The sequence below is a fragment of the Meleagris gallopavo genome, chromosome 1 (assembly GCF_000146605.3).
Source record: "Meleagris gallopavo isolate NT-WF06-2002-E0010 breed Aviagen turkey brand Nicholas breeding stock chromosome 1, Turkey_5.1, whole genome shotgun sequence".
Classification (NCBI taxonomy): Eukaryota; Metazoa; Chordata; class Aves; order Galliformes; family Phasianidae; genus Meleagris; species Meleagris gallopavo.
Genome location: NC_015011.2, coordinates 39,485,365 through 39,503,723, shown reverse-complemented (window position 1 = coordinate 39,503,723; position 18,359 = coordinate 39,485,365). Strand labels below are relative to the sequence as shown.

Sequence of the window (18,359 nt, the reverse complement as noted above, 5' to 3'; positions counted from 1 at the left end):
GGGGCTCGGGGGCGGGCGAGGGCCGGCGCTATCCGGGAGCAGAATCCCGTGGGTGTACAGAGGCCGGGGGAAAGAGAGGAACCCGGGAACATTTACCCTCTTACCTCAGGCATTTCGGGTTCCTGGTCTCTTGACGCAGACGTTGGCCGTTTTTCCACATCTGAATATTTTTTTTTCTAAGTAAAATTCTTCTGCAGAAAGCAGTTGTAATTTAAAGATTTTCCTGTTCATCGCTTTTCTTTCTTTCTTCCTTGAAAAGTTGTTTGTGGTTGGAGCAAGTCATCATTACTGCAAATGATGACTTCCGAAACCACATCCACAAATGATAGACAGACAGACAGAAACCACCACCGAGTTTTGCTTGAGTGAAGAGGAACTTAGTATTCTGCACAGAAATAAACTGAAAAGAGACAGAAAAACAAATTATTTCTTACTTAATAACTTGTGTGACATAGAACCATAAAGCTCGAGTGTTTATTTTGAAATACACTGTTGCTTTGAGAAAAGCTGACTATGATAAAGTAGGTATACCGTATGGCAAATAAAACATACACCAGCTTCTCAGACATATTTTGGGGCTACTGCTGAGTTAGTACAAAAGGAAGGTAAGAGTGTATCACATTACTGGCACAGCTGTGATTAGATTAGAGCTAGTCCAAATACTCACTACAGTGGGTTTAATACATGAAATCAATTTCATTGCCTGCCTCAAAAAAAAAAAAGGCATGAAGAATTTGATTTACAGATCTACAATCACTGCGCTTTTATTAGGTCACCTCCACATTCATGAACATGAAGGCTGATTGTTCCTTTCGTTTCTGAGGCAGATGTAATGAGCTCACCATGTTCCAATGGCCTGCTGAGCCTGTTTTCTCTGCCCAGTGAGTGAGGCTGGCCTGTCCCACACTGCATGCCACACATTGCCACTTGCTCCCTCCCCACAACTGCAGTAACACAGCCCAAGCAGCACATTAGCATTCAAGAATCATTTATAACAAATTCAACCCCCTAAAGCACCTGAAAGACTAAGCAGAGAAATGGTGAACATTTCCCTATTGCTAGGGAGAGGCTACAGCATACCAACAAAGCAAGAACATCAAAAATGCATTTCTAGTTTAGAGATTACTTTTGAGAACATTGCTTTCTTACACATTTTGACCATGGTGACAGGGCAATTGCTGTCAATAGAGTCCACAAAGCACAAATTAAAAGATAAATGAAAGAGAGAAGCGTATGGGGATTGTAAACACTGTGACTTCCTGACAGCCCTGGGGTCAGATGTCAGTGCCGAATGCCTGGCAGCATGGAATGTGTTGTACAAATGAACACTTACTTTGTGCTAACACACAATTGCTCTCAGCATTTAAAAAAGACTCCCAGAGGTTTGTCTTGTATTTCCTGCCTGTGAGGTGCCTAGCCTCATTGTGACTGAAAATTCTGACTGAAAATAACCAGTCTGACTGAAAACTGTCATGGGAACATGGAAATATGCTTTTAGATAGTTGGTTTTGTTTTTCTTGTTTTGTTTGACCGTTTGTCTTCCTGTGAGGAAGATCAGCCTTAGTCCCATCAGTGCCCACAAGCCCACTGTGGGCCAAGTCACGCCTACCTGTGCCACCCAGCCAGGGCCTTATGATTGCCTCAGCACAGTTTGCAAAGTTTGCTCCCTCGAAGCAAACTATGAGAGGTGTATATTACATCCACTCCCAAGGAGTAACCCTACTGATTAACCATCTTATGTGCTTCATTCTTCACATCACCAACACTTTGATGTTCCACTGCTTTGCAGGAGGACTACAGCAATTGTATGTAGCCATCAATGTATCCATGACAAAAAATTGAAACGTCCCTTTTTATTACTGCAAATAAAACTGCTGAGGCCAAAGACTAGGTGAAATATTTAATTATCTGTGTTCTGTAACATGTTAGTTGTAGGCACTAACACTAAAAGAAGTATCCTGATATTTAAATACATATGAGTAGCGTCAGGCAGTACCTAGTATTTCTTGTGGTATTGAAAAGCAATGCAATGTTTCCACTCAGCCCATTATATACATTTAACATCAAAGTATAAGCTTTTGGCAAAGGAATTAGCTTTGAAACAGTAAGTGCTCTGCTATTCATTTTGAGAATGTGTCCTAGTAGAAATGATACACCAGAGATGCAGAGGAGACAAATGAATTTAATCGGAACGTGAAGTACATTAAATTCCTATTTTAGGTAACATTCTAATATCTATTTCCTAAAGGGATGTTTGAAATGAGTATCTGTGGAATATACTTTATTAATTAAACTACTCACAGCTCATACTGATATCTGAGGGGCAAAGAAGGGATTGCTAGCTCTCCCAGTTGCATACTAGTAATTTAAGGTTCACTTACAAATGCCATTATAGCAGATTTCTGAACTGTTGAATTTTACCTCTCTAAGGACTTTTTTTTTTTTTTTTTTGTCAAAAACTGACGCTCCTGAAACTCACACTCAACACAGAATTTTGAAGCAATGCCTAGTGATGTGTGTAGCAATTACCCTTGTAGCTGCACTTCATTGTAAAACATATGCTTGTTTCTAAGCACAGGTGTAGCAAAGAACAAAGTATGAAGCTTGGACTGCATATTTCTGCCATTTCAAAATAATTTATCTGAAGCCTTTCTTTTGCTTATAAAAGCAAATTTTCTACAACAGTATCCTTTAAAGCAAGATATGCATGTTTGAAGTTGTATGTATATTGAAAAAAGATTAGCTAAAAAGTATTATAAATTTTGTATCCTGTGTATGAAATGTTCTGGCCATTTTCACAAACCAGACCTTCTAAACTTCAAACTGCAGTTGGAGAGTCCACTAGGAAGCAGGAAGCAGAACTGTAGATAAAGAATTAGGATGTATATTAACTCACTTCGTTATGGTTCTATACCACCTTTTGTCCAACTTCTAGGCTGCATCTCTCCCAAAGAACTGCCAGTCTTATGTGAATAGATTTCAGAGTCTCTCATGCTGTTAATGTTTGACAAGTAGAGATAGTCACAATTTTCTACACTATGTGTTAGTCAACAGAGCTAATTTCAAATCAAAGTAAACTTTTCCATTTTCCTGAAAGGTGATGAAAGTAGTACATTTTAGGCACAAAAGAACATGTACAGTTATTCTTCCAGTTTTCTATCCATCTTAAGTATACAACAGCTTTACTCAAAATGCACTAAAAATCTTATACAGAATTCAATATAACAAAAGTATTGCTTGAAAAAATACCTATCTGGACAGTACTCTTCAAACAGACATTTTGGCTGATGTTAGTTAACACAAAAGAGGCCATGGCTTTTTCTGCAATCATAAGATGTGCCCATAGAGGAGGAAATAAAATCACAATGGCCCATAGAAAAACCTGTACTCACTACTCTTCTTTGTTTGATTGCTGCTTTCTAGCCTAAAGCTACCTTTGTGTCAGAAGTCTTTGGTCTGCATAGTTTTTCAGCACTCAGAACAGTGACACAGTGCTGGAATCAGTGTCTGCATCAGCACGTCCATGGTGGAGCACCTGTCAGCTCACCAAGTGCTGGAGTTTCATGTCCTCCTGTTTATTTTTCTCTCCCAAAAATGAGCACAAGAAGTGTGCTCTTGTGCTCTGGGAAACAGAGGATGAGAACTTATAAAAATGCTGAAATATCTGTATCCCTAGGGAGAAGCCACTTTTCACAGGCTTATGGGAAGTGCTGAAATGAAAGCCTGTGACTCAGTCCAGGTGAGAATGAGGCATGACATGACTTAGAGATCCTCTGGGGTGAAAATGCAATTTTAGTATCAGTTATTACTGATGTTATCACTTGATTTCTCCCCAGAGAGGTCTCACAGCTCAGGAGAACCTGTATTTCATCCATAGTTTTCCAGATTTAAGTTCAGTCATACGCTTAACTTTATTCATGTGAGCAATCTTATTCACATGAGACCTTACTTAATCTGAGTCACTATGTTCAGGCAGCTTCGATAAAACTCTTCTTGGCAATAAACTTTTATATTTTAGGTTCTAAGAAGACTTTGGAAATGAGAGAAGAAAAAACAGAGATTACAGGGATGATCTTAAAAACAAAACAAAAAAATAAAAAATAAAAACATACAACACTAAAAAAAAAAAAAACAAACTTACAAATCAAACACATGAAAGCAAAGCAATTTCCTGCAAAAGCAAAATTAGTCATGATATGCTCAGTCTTTAGGTATGCTTGAGGAAAAGAATCCACAGTAAATTTTATGGAGGACAGGTAGAATTTAACTTCTGCTTTGCGCTTCTGCTGTTGTGGATTTAACTGAAAAGTTGATGATGTAATTTTATAAAGATTGGCATTGAACTTTGATTTTTATGTAATCCATGTCCCTGAGCTTCCCAGGTTCATGAAATTGCAGATTATTGATCGTTTCTACATGACTAAAATCTACTTTTTTATCCAAATGCACTCTTGTTTCTTTGATATGCCTCTACCACTATTTTTCAGATCACTGCATCAGAGCCATCACAAGCAAAAGCTCAGTTATTAAAAGCAGTTTACCATTCATTATATGTTGTTTGAAGGGGATAAAAGGACTTCAGGTACCTGCACTCTTGTTGATGTTACTTTTAAACAAAAATAGCCGTGGATTTTGCAACCATATTTTTACCGAGAATTTTTTGTTTTCACAGAATTAAGAAAGAGTCCGTTAGCCCTCAGTCTGAGTGTTAATGTCACTGGTGGCATACAAATTAAGGCATTTTACAATCACTGATAATACTGATATCTCTTATCAGCACATTCTCTATACTTCTCAAACTGAGCATACAGCCCAAGAAGTATATGGCATTTAACTGCTACTGAAAAAAACGATATGCTTAAATTTGTATCTACTCTAAGTGGTGTTTTCAACCTTCCTTGCCTAAAATTAAACAGGAAAGCTCTTTTTCCCCAGAATATCCAGACTTAGCTGGGCCTAAGGTACAGGTATTCAGTATCCTTTCTTGGAGGTTTTTTGGGGAACAGAGCTCAGAATGGATTGTTTGTAGCTAAAGATGGGAAAAGGAAAAAGAAAGACATATACTTGAGATTTTGAAAACATAATCTCAAGTCTAGTCCTCAACTGCTTGCACACTCGGTGTGTGTGCCCTGGGCATGCAGGGAGGGCAGAGCTGTGTTACTGGCTGGGCTAAAGGCTTCCAAGAGGCAGGCTGATAGGAGCAAGGAGCTACCACAGCTTTAGTATTTACTTGGACTCCTGTCACTTCCTTCTGCAAGAAGTTATTGGTCGTATTGCAAGAGTAGCAAACTTGCCACAGAGCCTGACCGATGGCAAATTATGGCTCGGCATCTTAACATACGCTAAAGGACCTATTTTCATATAATTGACATTTGCTTAGTCTGTACCATTTCTTTTTATCTCCCAAAGTTTCATTCTTGCAATCCCAACTCAACTGTTGTTGGATTTTGTCTTTGTGACATATTTCATAATCCTTATTCCTTATACTTTACATAAACTTATTATTGCATGACAATTTTGTGAATGTCCTGAGTGATCTCAGTCTTCAGCTCAGGCTGGTGGAGAATGGATGAAATTTCACAGCAACTTTGGGAAGAAATAGTAGCAGTCACTCACATTGCCCCAAATAACACCAGTAATAAACTCTGGAAATAGCTTTTTCTAAAGCTCATACTGAAAATTAGCACATCACAGGATTCTGTGAGAATCTAAATAGGGAAAATAGGCATGAATTCAGGCTCTAGATTCATTATAAGGAGCAAAAAAAACTCTTAGTGGTAAGCCAGTAGCAAAACCCTAGGCCCAAATGCATTCTGTTACATCTTTAAGTACCGCTTACAATTTCACCCATGGAAATACAATTCCAGAAATGCTCAGGGTACAAATTTAGACTTCATAAAGCCAGAGGCCAAAAGTCATAGATAATAACAGGGCTTAGACAGCATACGAGACTTCAAGATACTGTAGTTTTTTTATTATTTTTCAATCTCTATAGCTTTCTATGCTAGTCTAACAGAAATATAGCAAATTCATGGACCCCTACACCTACTTTCCTTACTTAAGGAGATGCACAAGGCAAAAGGCAACAGAGAGAGCCATCAACTAATATGTTTATGTAAGCTCTCTGGGTCTGAAAAAAGGCAGAAAAACCAATTTTTTTACCAAATCAGTATGAAAAAAAAGTGGACATTGAAACTTGGTCATTTGCCTTCTCACTGATATTCTATTCTCCAAGCACCCTGAAGTTTACTCAAAACATCTATACAGTTCTGTTTTTCTCAGCAAGGGATTTCAACCTGCCCCTCTGCAGGCTCAAATTTTTTTTTTTAGGGAAATGGGTGATTGACTTCTAGATATGTGCTTTAAAGTGTGCACAATTTTGAGTCTTCAGGATTTATCAGTAGTAACTTCAGGTGAATTATACTCAATATTTCTGCTCGCTGGAAAAGCTGGATTACTTATAAATCTGAAAGACATTCAGTTGGTCTTGCTCAGTTATCCAGTGTATGTATTTGAAATTATACATACAGTTTGTGTTTTAACTGTGCAATTTAATAGTAAAGTTTCCCAGACACTTTGAAGGTCTAGATCTCTAGTGGGCTCTTCTTCAGCCATACGCTTGCTTTCTCAGCAATGAAATGAATATGAATTGTTAGGTTTTGTGAGTGTGCAGTATTTAGATATGCATTACGGAGAACAGCTTCAGCATCTAATATGAGGTTGGAAATATGTTAAGAATTTTCAAGCCAAGTCTTATGGGCTATATCAAAACAGATCACTCTTCCAGCTGTCAAACCCCAAAGAGCACATTTGAGTTGTTGTGTCTGTGCATCAAAGGTCTCTACAAATGAGAGTCCAGTGATTGACTTCTTGACCTCTGGGAATTCGGCCAGCAAAACCCATGTCCACGCTTTACACTTTGTGCTGTGAGTAGAATTTTTCTCTTTTTTTTTTTTTTTTCATTAACAGCTGGAAAAGCAGCTGATTTTAATGACATTTTTAAATGTCTCTTTTCTTGTAAAGAGCCACACTGAAGGATATCTCTCCCTCTATAGAACACTATTGTATTTAATACAAAACAACAAAAAGCCGTCCTGCATTGTAACACCTGGAAAAAACAGTATTGCATCTTCTGTCAAATTGAATTCCCCCAAAATTAACTGATTTTCTTGACAGATAAGAAATCTAATGAAAAATTAAATCATGAGATTCCATTTTTCCCATTAACAGTATTTGCTCAGTTTTTTCACTACTCATGATCTGCTACTAAATATCTTCTTTCCTTCTAGCTTAAGTACAGGTACATCTGGAAAGACAAAGATAAAAACCTGTTTCCTCTCATTCTGTCACTAACACAGAAGTGATGGTAGGAAAAACATCATCAATAAATAAAGAGAAAAGTTTACCAATTTCTGCTCACTAACTGCACCATAATCAAATATCGAAAGATTCAGTGTTAACACCCATACGAAGAATCAGGACTCCCTGAGCTACACAATCCCTGACCAATCCAAGCTAGCTTTCAAATTGTAAGAAAGAGCTTGTTATGAGGAAGATGAAAATATTATGGATATTTTCTAATTTGATCAGTTCATCATTTCCAAGTGAAAACCAGAAAAAATGATCATCCTTCCTTCCAAAGCTAACAGCATGCATGTATCTGTTAACTTTTATTGGACTATAAGAGATTGGTTTCACTGCCTAGTTGGTTACTGGGTTTTACCAGCGTTTAAAGTCCTCAAATCCAGGAATCCATAGGTATGGGAAATCATTCCAGTTGTACGCACTTCATTACGTCTTAGTCATAAAACTTACTGAACAAAAATGACAGTGAAATATATGAATGAATGTAAACAACTAAATCCATATTTTAGAAAGAATAATCAGAGAAACAGATACTTCTTCATAAACTTTGTCCAATGATTTCTGACAGTAACAGACTTATATTCGTAGCAGTTCCAAACATCAGGACAAACTCACAGTTTTTAGATGAACCAGCAGATTTATTGCCAGTCATCAAATCAAGGATATGATAAGGCAAAAATTGATTGTCTCTGATTTCTCAGTACCTGTAAAACCGATTCAAGGAACAGGCCTAAGGCAATACTTTCAGCCCTACTCCCCAGTATAAAGGCTCATAGTAATTCTATCCTATTCCAGCATCTATCATTTGAAAACAAAATCCTTTCTCTTTATATGCTGAATATTTTTGCATTATTTTCAAGGCTTTTAGAATCATTTACCTGAAGTTTACCTCTGGATCTATGAACATTTTACAAAAGCACATTTTAATGAGAAAATAGAAGGCTTCAAATATATAGCATACAAAGAAATGGAAAAATCACAAGCATTAGCTTTCTTAATACCTTATTTGCATCTTAGCCAAAGGAAAAATTATTCAGCTGTTACTTGTCTTCACAGATACCTGCTAGCAGATTATGGTTTCTCTCAGGGTGCTTCTATACCATAAGGATTAGCCAGTGTCACACTACAATTAAAAAAATAAAAATCAGACTCTAGTATAACCTCAGTGTAACAATCTGTCCAAACATGAAATTTCATTCTCTGTCACAAACTTATCAACGAATCAAAGAGATGCCAATTCCGCTTTCCATTCTCCTTACATATTGGTAGCTGCAGACAGAATCCACACAACACAATTGTCCTTGATCAAAGTTCACCCATCCAGTTATACAGAATCTGTCTTATTCTTCCTTCTTTTTTTTCTTTTTTTTCCCCCCCAGCTACCCTAATCTTTTGGGTATTATCTTCCGAAAGGGATCACTTTTGATATTATTTCCTTGTACTCTAAGGGTCTGAAGACCAATTCATTTTCACTGTATACTAGAAGTATGCATTATTCTTTTGAACATTTTATAGTCAAATCCAAACTGTTTTCTTCTTTTTAAATTTGCATAGTCAATTTCCCTTCTGGAGCTTCAGTATTTGATGTATTGTGAATGGTCACCACTGCAGTGAAGAGAAAAATGCAAAGGTGTGAATATGCCTCTGAAAACTTTGCCTATATTCAAAATTAACTGCCTATCTGACACGCTGGAATATTGTCAGCTGAATTTTAAATGTCAAGATCCTCTCAGACAGTAACTTTCTATTGTGAATGGTTCCCATTTGGAAATCATAACCAACCTGTAAACAATTTTGAATTTATTTACTCAGTAACCCTATGAGTTAGGCAGCATGCATTAGAAACACATTACACGAGGGTAATGTAAAATATGAAATAATGTAGTGTTATATGAATATAACTCCACTTGGTATAATTATTTTTTTCCCAATTTACAACCATCACAAACTAAAACAAATCAGGCACTGCTCCTCAGCCAAAATCAAACAGGAGGGATTATGTCTAAGAAGGCATTTAAATATGCATCCAAATAAATGTTTAGGCAGAATTTCTACATCTCTGCTCCAGAGAGTGATCAAAGAAAACACTGAGTGCCCATAAACTATGCAATCACATATGCTCAGTATGGTGAGTGATGACACCAGGTACATAGGACACCTACACCATTCTCAGAGTCTACTATGTAGACTGTGCAGCTACTTGAGAGTACTTTTGCACACGTTCATTTTGAAGACAGGATTTGATGGTCAAAAAAAAATGGCAGTGTAGCACCATAGCCTTGATTTGGGTTTAGGCACCCAACTTAGGCGTTCCAGAAACAAGGAAGGAAAGGGAATTGAGACATACCTTTCTACTCATTATTTCCTTTTAGCTTCCTGTTGGAGCCATTTTTGTTGTGGTTGCCTAAAGAAAGAAAAGATATAAGGAGAATGCTGTTGCTTAAAGAAGCCTGGTTTTCATTAAATAAAAAATAACTAAAAATAAATCAGTCCCTTGGCACTGTAAAGCAGCTCCAGCCCACACGTCCTCTCCCCTGGTGAGCATCCTGATTGCTGATGCTGACCTTTGCACAATACAGCTGGGAAAATAAAACCCTGCTTTTGCTGTCCAAGGGTAGGACAAAGTGTGATCTTTACATAACACTGATTACAGAGAGAAGGGAGAAACCCCATCTCCCACTTACCGTCTCCCACCTACTGCCTTGTCCAAGAAAGACACACTCATGCTTGTAAGACACAGTACAGGAGATATGTTGGTTTACTTTGCAAGATGCAACAACTCCAGTGTTCCCCAGCCCTTATGTGGAAGAAGTGTGAAGGTTTGGAATTGTTTCATTTACATAGACACAGATTCAGACTTTTAAACCTATTATATTTTTTAAGCCTATATAAGCCATACACAGTTGCGTTTCAGTCAGTTCAACTTGAGGATTCTCAACAGAGGGATTTGTGCTGAGATGTTGTGTTCAACTGGAGCTTTCAGCAGCCCCGTGAGAAGGCATAAAAAATATCAGGTTAGAATGTGTCCTCATTTATACACAGTACAGCATTTTTATGCCTATTTTGCATGAGTCTCTTGTGCTTAAATAAAGCACAAAGCAATAACAAATCAATCCTCTTTTTTTTCTTTCTCAGAGTGTGATACAGAGATGATAAATGTTCACCCACTAATCAGGATGAGTTATTTATTTCACTCAATTCCAAGACTTCTGTTCTAATAAATTCCTTACAAGAAAAATGCATACTGCTTATGCGATAGCAGTATGTGTTTGAGAGTGTATTTGTGCATTGTTGTTGATTTTTAATCATGTTTAAATTTGCTACTTCTTATCATGGACACTTGTGGATTTATAATAATATTCTGTTCACCCCTTAGATTATTCAAGCATGAGCGGCTAGCTTGCTACAGAAAAAGGTTTAATGAGTTTCAAGGGGATGGCACTGTTAAAACAGGAAAAATATAAAACAAGTGCCTGAATGCTAATGTAAGCTATTTGCTAAAACCTACCTTCCAAGCAAATGATAATGGATAGATCTCCCATGATGTAATTCATTTTCAAATAAGATACTTTTGCTCTCATTTCTACACTATCTCTTTACCTAATACCTCTAAATGAACCACACTGCAGCTAAACATTTCAAGAAGGTTAACCCCAAAAGTGAAATGGTTGCTCCTACCCTGTATCTTTTTTTTTTTTTAACGGCTCCATGTATTAGCAGGCTTTTGACTTTCAGAAAACTCAGCAGTTTTGTCAAGGTGATTCCCATTCTCAGTGGACAGTTGATGTAATATTGCCATAATTAGATACATGATCTCATAATTTGTTTCCCTCTATTGTTTCTGTTAAGGAAAACGCAGGTTTTTTTCTTAACTGCTTAAATAAAATACTTAAATAAAATTACTTAAGTATGTTGGAGCTGGAAAAGATCATGGTGCTACATAGAGAAAGAGATAGAGATGCCACAGCCTTGGAAACAGGAAAGCACAGTATGGAGGGCCCTGTGTACCACCTCATTTCCTGAAGTCCTTGTCGAGAGGTTTGTGTAATTCAGATGTGTTGGAGAACCTGCACTGCAGGAGGGGAATGCAAAAACATTTTTAGCCCCAGGGTTCCCTACCACTGTTGGAAGCAGTTGTGAAAATTTCTGTGTGAGACACATTGTTGAAAAGGGCTTTTTATTAACAGGCCTATACCTAGTAACTTTGTCATGGTGGTAAGCCTTCGGTGAACTCCAGACAAGGCACAGCAATGTCAGTAGCATAACAAAGAGACAACTGGTAGGACTCAAGAGACCAGTGTTTACCACTGAGCTGCTTGCAAGTCATTTGAACTCGGTGCTTTCGCTTCTTTCTCTATGCAGTCTTGACAGTTATCTCCCTTGAAAGAGTTTTCAGATAGATTGGTAAAATCTGGGTTATTAACCATCATGTCTGTAAAACTGCAGGAGATCACTATGCCCTCCATCTACAGCTGTCAGCTAATGATCCTGCCCTGAGTTTCTGTCTTGTCTTTCCCAGTTCCCTGAGCTAAAAGTTACCATGGGCCACTGCCATTAAGACTATGAATAAGATCATGCTAAAATCTAAGGCACCTGTCTGGCTGCTTGGCTTTCTGTCTTCACGTTATTTTCACATTGATGGTGCTTTCTGACGCCAGTCCTTCCACACTACTTCCATCAGTGTAGCCATACTTGGGTATAATCATGATGGCAAAGAACTTCTCAGTCGTTGTCATATTAACTGGCTTTCGCTTCTGCAAGCAGTTAGTGCAATCTACAAAGAACCAAAGTCAAGAAGATCCAATCATAAGCTGGATGGCAGATTAATCACTTTCCCCTGAACATTCTGTATTAAATAACACAAAGTGAAAATGCATCAGGGACCCAGCCTTCTGCTTACATACCTCAGGGGAGCTTCACAGGAAGCTTGCCTACAAAATTCAGTTTTCTCTCTTCTCTCAGATTCAGGGTGTTTTAACAGATATTAAGTGAGTATCTGAGAAAATACAAGCACAATCTGGAACTGCAGCTGTTTTAAATGTAGGAGCAACAAGCCATAAGATGTGTGCAGTGCTGCACATATAAGCATCTCAAACTATAACCCAGTACTACAGTAGTTTTTAGGGCAACCTGTGTCAAACAATAAGGGCTATACTTAAATATAGGTGCTAGATATGTACAGGGCCCACTCTGAAAGTAATACCTCCTATTTTGCTATGTTGGCCCACAAAATCAGAGCTGGATTTTGGTGACAGTAGAGACTGACCCTTCTGGCCAGTATTCTCTTACATTCTGTTGCCGTGTGAGAGATGGCAGCAGAGGGACAGCCTGACAGAACGGTAGATGACATGGAAGTGCACATGAAGCAAAGGTGTGGCATTGAATGTGACAGTGCAAAAAAAAAAAAAAAAGGCACACCCACAGACATTTACTGACACTTGCTGAACATTTATGGAGACCAATCAAATGGATGTGAGCACAGTGAGGTGGCGGGTGGTGCGTTTCAGCAGTGGGTTACCTTCACTGGTGCAGATTTTTAGGAGCGCAGCATGGAAGCTCTTGATCACTGCTGGCAAAAATGCATAGCTAATGGTGGTTACTATGATGAAAAATAGTGTTTTGTACATGAGAATTTGTTTATCAAATAGTGCTATCGTGCTCTTTGTATCTGTTGTAGTTTCCATGGAAATAAATAGGAGGCACTACTTTCAATGTGACCTATGCAGAAGGAAAACATTAGTGCTGAGAACTTTAATGGCTAAAATGTACTCTCACTTTGATTGCCTTCACCCTGGTCCAAATTGCTGTTAACAACTGAAATGCATTAAGGCTCCTTGGACCATGCCTTTTGCTTTAGCATCTCTTGAAGTCAAATTCCGCTTGTCTGCTAAGGTCCTGCTCTTTTCTGTATAATTCCAGAATTTGCTTGCACAGGATAGGCTATGCTGAATTTTTTTTGAGTGTGTTGCAGGTTTTCTGATCTTCAGCTTGTAGCTTCGCATAAAATGTTAAAGAACATTTGGAAAGGCTTAGTGGTACTAGCCTTCTTCTCCCTCTGACAGAGCAGCAGTGCTGTCCCTGGCCATGCACAATGGCTTTGCACTATCAGCCTGCTTGTGCTCAGTCACTGCTCGAGAATGCAACACAAAAAGGCACACTGCCAAAATAATTGAAGTACTCGAGTATGCTGAATTGTTTTTTGATTGCTTAAGAAATACTTTTATGGCTGGACAAACAAAAGATAAAAACAACTGCTAATTTTAGAGTGCTTTTTCTATCATTTGTTTAACATGAATTACAACACGAGTCAATAAAAATCTATTTCAGTGTGACTATTTAAAAGGAACCTGCTAACAAAAGGCAATCTTTTCCTGCAATTTATTTTATCTCCACTTTCCTCATGCTTACTGATACTGAGCTGGTTTTATATAAACCAGAAGCAGCCATTGCAGTAACAGAGCTAGTGATGGCTTCCCCAGTGTTGATATATTCTCTTTTAGACAATGCAAAAAGCAAGAGATAAGTTGATCCCTACTAGTTTTGACAGAATAACAAAAAAAAGTGGCAACAAAAGAAAGGAGCAAGAAACAGAAGTTTTTCTGACAACTCGAGCAGCTAAAGCTTGAGAAGTCTGTAATTAAGAAAACCAATAAGTGAATATATTGAGCTGGACTGATACAGAAGAGAATCTTGGTGAATCTGATGTTATCATGAACAAGAGCACATCTGCCTACCCTTCTGGAGAGCAAAGCAAGGAGAAGAAATTAAACACTCTCTTAGTCACCCTTCAGCATGTACTACAAAAATCTGTCCAAGCACAATGAAAATTAGCACAATCAGAAATAGATCTCTCTCTTTCCTGAAGAACACTTTCAAACAGAAGTATAAGCTTCAGAAAGTTTTTTGAAGAAAGGACTTCTTTGTTGCAATCAATGATTTTAGTATCTAAGCTGATGCAGTTTGATTCGTATTTGTGAAGAAAATGCTTAACTGCAAAATTGAGGGTTATATTAGGATAGCTTTATAGCCAATCACTGCAATTATTTCACTCACATTAAATCATCTGCTACTTTTTTTTTCTCTGTGACATTTTTACAGGCTATCTTTGAAGCATTTATTATTCCTTAAAAAAAAGCCCTGATGAAGAAGTGATGTGGCCAGGAAAATATGCATGTAATCAGGCTTCCGTTGGCTAGTATTGGCAAGATTTCACTTAACTTAAGCAACCTACAAGTAATCTTTTCCTTTTTTTTTTTTTTTTTTTTTCTACTTTGGATATGACATTCACTCGTAAGGCAAATCTGACTTGTGAGTAAACCCAGGGCTTCTGCCCAGCCAAAAGCTGCAAAAAGTACACATTTCTCCATAATGTAAGGAATCAGAGTTCATAATCTTTCATCTCTTAGACCCAGCCTAAAAGCTGAGTGCTTTCCAAGGCACTAGCTCACTTCCCCAGCCAGACCTAGGGTGTGCTGTTCTAGCCAAGAGAGCTCAGTGTTCTAACACCCTTTGGTACTGGTTACAACTGTTAATGCATTTCAGCATACTCTCTTTTATGCCCAATAAACTATCCGAATATAGGATACTGCTTTGTAGAGTTCTGCCAGTGTGAAAATGAGATATTATTGTGCCTTTCTCATCAATTTAGATCTCTCATCAATTCTTCACTGAGCACCCTGCATCATTTCACAGCAATATCTCAGTATCTCAGCATTATCTCAGTCAAAAGTTCCTGTTTCCCACGATCATTTCTGTACAAGCACTACAAAGAATGTGACAAATCTTTCCAAACCAGAAACCAAAAATAATTCACAAAAAAAGTAATCATAAAATGCATACATCCTATGCAAAAGTTCTGAAATGGGAAAACTCAAGAGCTGTCCACGAACAAGTGAGGATCATTGTGCATATCCCTCCACTAAGGGCTGTGGCAGAGCGGAGCACTGGTCATCTCAGCACAACCAGTGTCAGATTCTGGGTCCCCCAGTGGTTCATTTTCTGCAACTAGGTGTTCATGTCTGCAGAAGAAGCATACTACCATTCTACACCAGAAATAGAGTCTATTTTCAAACCAGTGTGACTTATTAGACTGGATTCAGCACAATAATAGGATGCACACTTGGTAGACATAGTGGAGTGGGAACATCATCATTTTCAGAAGACCTTCAGTCCTTGCTATTCAAGATGTCAGGATATAGAAAGGGATTTGGAGAATCATAGAATGGTTTGAGTTGGAAGAGACCTCTACCAGCTAGACAATCTTAAGGTAATCTAGTTCCAATCCCTCTGCTACAGACAGGTATGCTTCTCCCTGAACTAGGTTGCTCACAGCCCTATCCAGCCTGGCCCTGAATGCCTCCAGGGAGGGCATATCCATAGCCTCACTGGGCAACCTGTTCCAGTGTCTCGCCACCCTCACAGTAAATAATTTCTTCATAATATCTAGTCTAAATCTACCCTCTTCCAGTTGAAAGGCATTTTCCCTTGTCCTATTGCTACATGCACTTATAAGAAGTCCCTTTACAGTTTTTCTGTAATCCCTCTTTGAGTACTGGAAGGCCTCTGTAAAGGTCCTCCTGGAGCCTTCTCCAGACTGAACACCACCAACTGTCCCAGCCTGTCCCTGTAGAGGAGGTTGCTCCAGCCCTCTGACCATCTCTGTGGCCCTCCAGACCTGCTCCAACAGCTCCATGTCCTTCTGGCGTTGGGAGCCCCAGAACTGGACGCAGTACTTCAGGTGGTGTCTCATGACATCAGAGTAGACGGATAGAATCACCTCCCTCTACCTGCTGACCATGCTTCTCTTAATGCAGCCCAGGATACTACTGGCCTTCTGGGCTGCAAGTGCACATTGCTGGCTCATGTTGAATCTTTCCTCAATCAACACCCCAAACCCTTCTCCTTAGGGCTACTCTCAAGCCATTCTCTGCCTAGTCTGTGTCTGTGCTTAGGATTGCCCTGACCCAAGTGCATGATCTCGCACTTGGAAGTTCCTTTAAAAAGCAAAAATTGTGCATTTGTAGTTCTTTTTAAAATATTATCGTGTACAAACCTATCAAAATTTGTTGACAACACCTTTTATAATAGAAAAAAAGCACTTTTCTATTTTAAATAGAATACTGTCATGTACTTTATGCTAGTGTTATTTATACTAAGTCAACAGGAGAATAATCAACATCCTTATATGAAAAAAATGAAGTTATCTTAAAAAAACAGGCATTATTTAAGATTTCCATTTAAAAATAGCATAAAACCCAACTTTTTATTTCAAAGTGTCAACAAAACATACATCTTTAATTAGATTTTCATTTATTTGCATTTAAAAAGAACAAAAACTTTTGAGATAGTGCTCTTCTCATTTGAAATTCTTGAAGCACTTCTAAAGATGGACTGGCCTGCTGCTTTGATATTGCTGCTACTTTTCAGAGTATTATCATGAGCAAAGAACTCAAGCCTTAAAAACATACTTTTATTCTAAAACCGATGATATAACCACTTTTTAAACACATATATTCTGATTTTAATCGAGTGCTGCACAAAATCTTTCAGTGTATACAGCAATAAAGTGGAAAACAAATCAAAATAAAATAGTAGACTTTGCATATTTCTAAAATACACTGCATTATCCAGGAAGACATACAACAAGAAAAGTAATATAGAAATGTATCAGTTTTCTCAAATCATTAAAGAGAAAAAAAAGTAAACTCAGTTCATAGACTGTAGTTTCTTTCTATTTAGTAGTACTGCACAATTTTCTATTTGTTTTCTTCCTATGTTTTTTCCTATTCTTGTGTATTATGTTTTGGTAGGGACTCACTGGACCTAATTATAAATTTTCATGTTGCACTTCGTGTTGTTTTTACGGAGTTTTCTTTAAGTTCATGAGGACAAAAATCAAGATACTCAGTTTTCTAGACATTTATGTTCTTTGCCTTATTTTATGAATAAAGCATAGCATAAATATTAAACAAAATATTTATTTGACAAATTCAAGCAAGATTTCCTCTAAATACCCTTGGAATACACATGCAGGGATTCATGTCTCCTGATTCACTTGGGATGCCTAGACGCTCATAAACAACAAACGACCTTCTTAATTTTTATTGGTAAAATGGTACAGATAAAAATGAGTGTCTCAGTTTCCCTCCTGGATGTAATGCTCTGTAGATTACCAGTGTTGTTGCTGCCATGTATGCCGATTTTTCCCTTTTGTTCCCAGTTCCATCTAGAGCCTTGCAAGAGGGAAATCTTGAGCACAGAAACGTAATGGCATTGCAGGTCTCAGGAATTCAGCCACAAAGCATCCTGTCACCACAAAGAAGTCTGAGTGTGCCTGGACCCCTCTTGCCCTAAAGAGCACCCACTGACACTGGCCCCAGGGTCTTCCCTGGGGTCTGTTCCTACGACCTAACAAGCTTTCCCTCGTATCATACTTAGAACTTATTTTGTACCATGCTGGAAGACATACAGAATTGATACGTATAATATTATAAGTCTTTTGTTTTCACTGCTGTCTTCTGAATTCTCTTCAGCTCGTCCAGGTTTGTCTGCCTGCCAAAACTACTTAGAGTGTTTCAGATGAGCAGCTGAGGAGGGCTTCCTTGTACCAAGCACAGCAAAATATTTAACACTTGTCTTTTTTCCCATTTTCAGCATTATCACTCAGCAATTCATAGTCTCAATCTTTTGTACTGCATTTTGTCAATTATTTCCCATTTCCTGTTTGAAAATAGGACTTAATTTCGCAGAAGTCATTCTTTACAAATGTGAATCTTCTGCTCCAGAAAGCAGAGTGGGGAGGAGAGAATGGTACAGGATTTTTTAGGAGCTCAGTAGGAAAGGCCTTACAACAAATGACGTAATAAAATTTCTTATCCAGTAAGAGAATAAAAAGAGGAAAATAGATAGTAAATTTTACATCTCTTCAAATGCTGGAAACCCCACACAACACAGGGACAGACACCAGTTAGATTTTCTCTCTACAGATCCTGTAT

General features: G+C 38.1%; 1 protein-coding gene across 1 annotated transcript in view; it reads right to left on the bottom strand.

Annotated features, from left to right (window-relative positions):
• ACSS3 (acyl-CoA synthetase short chain family member 3) overlaps positions 1–242 on the bottom strand; it is an 80,030-nt gene extending 79,788 nt beyond the window's left edge. Inside the window, 1 exon segment of the mRNA XM_010708515.3 lies at positions 105–242. Coding sequence (XP_010706817.1) covers positions 105–160 — 56 coding nt within the window. The 5' untranslated portion in view covers positions 161–242.
• Between the last annotated feature and the right edge of the window lie 18,117 nt (positions 243–18,359).